This window comes from Diadema antillarum, unplaced genomic scaffold, assembly GCF_040938485.1.
Source record: "Diadema antillarum isolate AM-2024a unplaced genomic scaffold, OU_Dant_1.0 scf00000180, whole genome shotgun sequence".
In the NCBI taxonomy this organism is placed as follows: Eukaryota; Metazoa; Echinodermata; class Echinoidea; order Diadematoida; family Diadematidae; genus Diadema; species Diadema antillarum.
The window spans coordinates 3,382,397-3,390,297 of NW_027271069.1; the positions used below are offsets into that span (position 1 = coordinate 3,382,397).

The window sequence follows — 7,901 nt, forward strand, 5'->3', positions numbered from 1 at the left end:
CTGGTTCCTATTATCCTCGCTTTTTTATGTAACTGACACGACTATAAACATGTACAATGATTGTAATTATTGCATTGGATAATAAATTCATTCATTCATTCAAATTCATTCAAACTCAATTCAAGACTGCTATCCCTACCATAAGGTGCCTAGATGACGACAAATCAAAATTTACTGTGACTTTCTCAAAAAGATGTACATTATTCTGCCAGTTCTAAGTGGCCGAAGGGCATCACATCGGGGGGATTAATTCTACTTTAAGCTGGTGGGTTACAACTTGCTCTGAATTCGTTATGGATAAAATCATTGTTACTATTATAGTAACATAAATATAGTACAGTAATTTGGATGAGCAAAATTAATTCTAATGATACACATTTAATGATATTGTCATTACTATAACCATCAATTAATGATTACTATAATATCAATGGTGATTATCATTATTACCATGATTACCATTGTTACGAAAGATTATCATGTCGATTGTTGATTGTGTTTTTGTTATCTACAACTATGGACTTAAGCTAATAAGAGGCAAATGGTCCGAAATTGTGGAACGCCACATTTGACACTCATCAAACTCTGATTTGCCACCATTCATTACCACATCAAATTTCGACTGATTTTCCAGGGAGGCCTAATTTTTAAGAAGCTGTTCCATGAACACCCGCAATGTTCAAATTTGCTAAAAGGGATTGAATTGTCAATGGTGTCGATTTTTTTTTCTTTTTTCGACAAACTCTTAGCGCAAGGAGATGCAAGGCCGTACTTCACGAATGGGAATTTTTTTTTTTTCTTCTTCTTCCTTTGTGTGGAAAGATTGGGAAGGAGGCTTGATACAATGTGATTTCCTCTATTTTCGGATGTGACGTCAGGCCTATATCGAAACCATGATCGAGACCCATCTTCGTCTACATCATTCACAGGCTTCCAAATCGATCAACTACCGGTTTACACGTGAGCGCAGTGAAGTCACTGTTCAGATCACTCCAATCGGATCAGAGTGACGGTCATTGTGGTACTACTGTGGCTGTACTGCAAAATGAAGATACATGTAGTGTATTATTGCAGGGAGCATCATTCACCCACGTCCGTACCGTAACATGTAGCACGGCGCAGCTACAGGCAACCCGCTACAAAAAGCGATATTTTGACACCAACAGTTTCCTTCAGCATGACTTACGGATAATTGGCATTTTTCTAATTCACTGGAGCAAGATGGCAGCGTCGACTGACAAGAAAAAAGCGTAAGTGTGAGACGCAGGGTAGATTTTATTCGCCTGTGGGCGATGTAAACAATCTGTGACTTCATAAATTTGCTTAGTCCCACATCTCTCGATCTGCGTAAGTGATTCACATTGCACCTTCAGTTTGCACAGCACGCAGACAGCAGAGCCAGAGACGAGAGTGAGTGTTTTCTATACTAGTGTTTAATAGCAACTGTTAGTTTCTAACGAGTTACGAAAGGGGTTCTACTTCTAACGTTAGATCTAGATTTAGCTACTAATGATGTCACATGTCAGAATGAAATATGATTAAATGTAGAGCCCTACTGTAGTAGCTAAATTACTCTTTGAGACAATTAGATCTAATTGAGGCACATAAATTGCATTTCTGACTCTGAGTGGGTAAAGTTTAATCCCGGTTTTTAGCCTTTGTTAGGGGCTAAATTATTGCAGGCTTCTGAACTTGTGCGAGTTGAACACAGAAAAAAAAACCATCTGTCCGGAGGAGTTTTATTATTATTATTATTTGTTTTTAATGTAACTTTATCAGCTCTCCTGAAGGGAATTCTGTGAAGCTACTGTAGATGCAGTCTCCGTGGCATGCAGAGCCTATTATCACTCAGTAATGATATCAGTGATAATATTACCAACTACCAGATACAGACCAATTTTTGGGTCAATCTGAAATCCAGCACAGCCATAAAATTTAGAGTCTACCTCCGCTAAAAAGATAAATGAAATTAAATGAATATTAAAAAAAAAGAAAAAAAAAGTTATATAATTAAATGCAATGAGTCAAAGTATTACAGGTGTATTAGATTTAGGTGGCCCGCCTTTAGCGAACCATTTTATGATATGGTTGAGGTTTCTAGGTTTTATCTAGGGTTAGGGTTAGAGTTTAATAGGGTTCGAAAGGTAATAGGGTTCGAAAGGGTTAGGGAAGGGGCTGTGCTGAAGTTAGAAGCCTGAAAATGAAATATCAAATTCTAGCCCCCTAAAAGTAAACCCAGGATAGCCTCTTAGTCTGAGTGTAACATTAGTCATGACATTACTCAAATGTTGTAAGATTGGCAAACTTAATGTTTACATCTAAAACGTGTGGCAAATTTATATTCTAACTTAAGTTCCCCCCCCCCCCCCCCAACTCTTTGGCTTCACTTTTTTTTTCCTTTTTTTAAAAATGTTTTTTTAAAATGTTCAGGCCTGAGTGATACGAAAGACGTCCCTGGTCATATGCTGGTCAAATGTTGAATCAAATGAGATTTGTAGACTGTAGTGCAATAACAACGACAACAACAAAAAGGAAACCTGACAAAGAAAAAAGGCATGGAACATGTGGAAATGCATAATAGTACTGTAGTAATAAATAGCCTACAACTGTAGATCAAGGCCTAAGGGCCTATAGCCTCAGCCTCCTAAGGTTAGGTCTAGATGTCTTATTCCGTGAACAATTCTGCTGCACTTGTCAACTCTCAATGAGCCAATATCAGAAGTTATCAGGTCAGCATTTATGCTTCGTATGTCTTCTTCTTCTCTTTCTTCTTCTTCTTCTTCTTCTTCTTCTCCTTCTTCTTCAAAATACTCCTCAACATTCCATCTGGAACCAAACGAGGAGGAAAGGGGGAGTGCGCGATGTTGCTCTGTTAGTCCCTGTATAACTTGAGTCTTGGTTATGGTAAAAAAAAAATAGCAGCATGAAGTTTAATCTTTTAGTTTGTCTGAGCATGTGCAATTCTTGTTTTCATGGGAAGCCCATTCTTCACAGAAAACTAGATCTATAACTGTTTTTTTTTTTTTTTTTTTTGACACAGAAGAGCCATCATCATCTTCAGTTTGTAACATTTTTTGTACGTGTAGGATATGTACAATGTAGCTTTTCTTCACCTCTGCGACAGAGTACTGAATGGTAACTCTTCTCAGGACTAAAAAGGACTGCACAGGTCTCCATCCAAGAAGGAGAGATTGTGAATACTACAGCTGGATCGAGATATCTTTTCTTTGCAATTTGATGAATGAATTACGATTTGTCGCTGTTCATCTGATGTTACATTGTACTATGTTGATTGTATGATAGGATAATTTTTTGGCACTTTTGTGTGATGCCATCTCAGTTTCTTTCCATCTGCATCCATATATACCATTCCCTTTGATCATAGATTTTAAAAACATCTGCAATGGCACAGAGTATTGTAGTATCTCCCAAAAGACAGAGAGAGAGAGAGAGAAAAAAAAAAGGAGAGAAAAAAATGGAGAAGAGAATGCATCTCTCTCTGAGAAAAGAAAAAATACAGGGCCATTAAAACTTACAGAGATAAAACAATGTAGCTTTTTTTTTTCAACAGGTTTTAAAAGGCTTGTTCTTCACAATGCTTCATAGGGTTTGCTTTGCTCATACAACATAGATACAGTGTATGCTTGTTTCGGTTCTATACATGTTCAAAGCTAGAAAGTAGAACAACTGAAAATGTTAAGTTTTTCATATACAGTACATGTATCACAATTTACCGTAGCCAGTTTGTACAGACAAAAATAAGCTTTATTTTCATTATAACTTCATGATATAAGGACCTGACGTCCATCTTAAATTAGATTAAAAAAAAAAAAATCCTAAAAAGGCTGGGGGGTTGAATCACCCTCCCTTGATATTTTTCGCGATCGACGGCCGAGATCTCGGGGGGGGTTTGAATCACCTCCCCCCCCCCCCCCCCCCCTACACACACACACACACACACACAGAACACCCCAAAAAGCCCGGCCTGGTTTAGATAGGGTTAAAGCATTTGAATACAGTATTTTTAAAGTTTGTTCAATACACTGATGCATTCTGTCACATCATTGACTTCTGACTGTATGGCTGGCAGGTGAAATACCGTAATGTTTTTACATGTAAGGCCCTGACATTGTACTAGAGAGTTTTTAATCACCGATTGCATGTACAGAATATGACATTGAGTGGAGTAGTTGTCCAACTGATCTCAAATTCTGTTTCTTCCACCATATTGCACCTCCAGAGACATAAAGATTGTCATAGTAGGAGATGCCTGCGTTGGGAAGACAAGTTTCATCAGACGCTACATGGACGGCACATTTACAGAAAATCCCGGCGTAAGTTACATACTTCAGAGATTTGCATGTTCAGGCTCACTGCATGGAATAACAACCCTGTGGACCACAACTGGGCATTTAGAGCATTTTTCAAATTACATCGTACATGTATGTGAGAATGCACATTTACTGTCATTCTCATTTCGTCTGGCTGCACCATTGAAGACTGTTTAAATTACAATAGAGAATTGTAGGAACTGACTGGAAATTTGAAGTAAAAAAAATGCCTTCAGACAGAGAAAAATACTGTCCATATATATGCTTTATAGTTATATTTATAGTTAGGAGGACATTAGATCTACATTGTAACATAATTACAATGACATGTATATCTTCATTTCTTTACATTACAGAAGCTGTCATATTCATTACTCAACATATACTATTGTATATTAAACCATGTTGCTAAATGTGGAACTAGTTAATAGCATAAAGCTTTAAATGTGATTAATGTGTTCAAGTCCAATAAATTCCTACATTTTTGACAATTGACAGACAAATTTAATGTCTTTGATTCAGTGTGGAAAAGCTTGGGGAATGGTGTAAGAATAGGATATTTTATGACCTACTGGTATGTTTGCAAGTAATCTGAGCACTACGAAAGCTAAGTAGAAATGTTTTAGCAAGTGTCCAAACATTTCTGCATCCATCTCCTTTTTCTTTGCCTTGCAGTCTCTGCTCACATACATGCATTCAATTTACACTTTGTTTTTTCTTTCAACAGCAAACAGTTGGTGCATGCTTCTTTCTGAAACAGTGGGGAAAATACAACATTGCATTATGGGTAAGTCATATCTTCGTATCAGAAGTTTTACTTTCACAGACATTTCATTGTTTTCTTGTTTCACCATTGTGTAGGTACAGTGTAGTTGTGCTTCAAGGCTGAGTTTTCATTCTTCTACTTTTCATAAAGCTAGCGGACAGTTTTGCAACAAGTCACAACCAAAGTGCATGTAGTATATCAACTCATTTCATGTACATGTACAAGTACAATAGATTGATTCTAGATAATTTGATAAAATTAGATAATTTTCAAACCTACTCATTGCATTTTAAGGACAAATCATCACCTAATACCTTCTAAGAATTTTATCAGATACTTCCACAGTTGAGTTAGAAAAGGAAACTGCAGAGAGGAAGAAATATGAAACAGTGAGTACATGTAGAAGAAATGTGGGGAGTGTTAATTTTGGAAAGAATTTTTTGCTGGACAATATTGACGTTTGGATTTCTGCAAACGACAACCCACGTGCCTTGTTCTCAGAGGTTTTTTTTTGTTTTTTGATGATGGCCATCTGTTGTACTTTCAGCCAACTATTTATGTTTGCACATACTGTACCTTTATAGGTTGGGGCTGGGACTCGATTTTAAGCGGTCATGCCCAAGATTTGAATTTTGTGTGTACAGACAGGTTTGAAAATGCATTACAATCTAAATTCATACCAGTTTAAACATGCTTTGTTCCTGGTGAACAAGAAGGCACAGCTTGGGCTTGCCTGCCATAGCAGCAACCGGTGCATGCAAACTGGAATCCACTTTATCAAAGTTACATTAGGAACAGGTTAGAGAAATAGCTCATTAACAAGGACCTCCTCAGAAAAATGTCCATAAATTTGAATACAAAATAGTTTTCACCAGCCCATTTACAAACCCTCCCACAGGACACGGCAGGAGAGGAGAGATTCTCCGGCCTGAGTTCCTTCTACTGCCGCGACGCCTCGGCCGCCATCATTGCGTACGACATCACGACGAGGAACTCCTTTGAGCTCCTGCAGGAGCGCTACATCCCCCTCCTGGAAGCAGCCAAGGAAGACTGCCTGCTGTGTATGACGGGGATGAAGAAAGATCTCTTGTCAGAACGTTCCAGGTACCGGTTGTCTTGTGCAGCTAGTACTCTCTTCTAATGGCATGTTTGTAGTTTGCGTGACATATAGAATATTAACAAATATATTTTAAAAACCTTATTTTTTATTTTGATTTGTTGGTATCTGCATACTCTACTGTAAAACCAGAATATTTTTGTCATGAAACTTTCACAAATTGGGTCCATCAGCCTTTTTTCATGGAATGAAACATTTGCGAATTGCCATCGGCATTCAATGCATTGTGCAGACAAAAGCCTTTCACATACATTTTGATGTCAGGAATCTTGGCCCCTCACAAAATTTGTGTAACTTTCATGCATGTAAGAATTTCCTGTTGTACAGTTAATTATTGTACACACATGAGGGCAAAGTATGAATTTCATATGATGATGGCAAACATTACAATTCTTGTGTGTGTGTTTGTGTATGGCAATGTATATGGTTACATGCATTCACAGGAAGAAGGAAAAATTGAACGGGAAGAGTCTACCACATTACAGTATAAACCGAGGCATCCTATGTTTGCCATTACCATTCATACTAACACCTTTACAAAATAGGCCATGGTCAGACTGCATGTGGATTTGCAAACAGCAAAATTTGTGCATACAGAAGCATCGACTCCCACATGGGAAGATTATGATTATTTGTTTCATAGATGTAGTCATCAACTAGTGATTGCATTTAAAAGTTCTTCCAGTAAATGAAATGAGATGGTATTTTTTTTTTTTCTGATACCTCTTTCATTCTCAATGCTTTGTAAAGCCTTAGCACTCTTCTCTCTCCATCTCTGCTTCACTCTGTTCCAGAGAGGTGACACAAGAGGAGGCCAAGGAGTTCGCCTTTCGACTCAACGCCAGCCGCTTCCAGGCCATCAAGCGACGGGATCCCCAAAAGAAGATCAAGGAGCCCTTCTTCGAGACCAGCTCCAAGAGCGGGGAGAATGTGGACAAAGTTTTCCAGTACATCTTCACAAGCCTGCTGCCCAGCGACGGGACGTTGGAGGCCAAGCGGCCGGACACGCTGCAGTTGGACCGAGACAAACAGCCGTCGATAGAGACGACAAAGAGCAGAGGGTGCTGTAACTGACCCCAGCTCCAACGGGGCAGAGTCTGTGTCCCTTGAATCATGCCTTTACTGACTGTCATGTATGTAAATAATATATAATATTACAGAATATTTTCTATATTTCGCCAATTATCTTTATGTCGCTGTCACAATGAAGACAGTGCTTTCATATTTGTTTGCATTGAATCAGATTACCACACAATTTTGATATTTATGCCCATGTACCATGATTTTATCTTCTTGTTCATGATGCATGTGCTCACATTTGAATGTAATGGGTTATTAGTCCTGCATATATGCATGCAGGATACAAAACTATTGCTGAAATGTTTTATGATTTGTGTATGAACAGATCCAGCACAATCCCGTCGCGAACAGTCGATGTGACATATGACCCTCTATAGGACTATGAAAAGAAATTCCTGTTGATATTTCCTATTTGTTGAAAATTCTTTTTTCTCTGCGATATCAAAAGCACTATGCGAATGTCACCTTCAGGAGTACATTGTATGTTGAAATGTCAATGTTTCGTAAGTGTTGATAGTGTGGTATCGCATTGGATTTTTCGTCTTAATAGTTATTGCTGCACTATGTTTTTGTTGATAAATCTTCTTGCGTTGGATAAAGAATTTAT

The 7,901-nt window shown here is 38.1% G+C and overlaps 1 protein-coding gene across 1 annotated transcript; it reads left to right on the forward strand.

Annotated features, from left to right (window-relative positions):
• Nucleotides 1-1,106: 1,106 nt before the first annotated feature.
• On the forward strand, nt 1,107-7,325 carry LOC139723087 (ras-related protein Rab-20-like). Its single transcript, XM_071634357.1, has 5 exons — nt 1,107-1,250; nt 4,241-4,334; nt 5,059-5,118; nt 5,996-6,201; nt 7,009-7,325. Exons 1-5 carry the CDS (start codon nt 1,222-1,224, stop codon nt 7,286-7,288), a joined length of 669 nt encoding a protein of 222 aa, XP_071490458.1. The 5' UTR covers nt 1,107-1,221; the 3' UTR covers nt 7,289-7,325.
• Nucleotides 7,326-7,901: the final 576 nt, after the last annotated feature.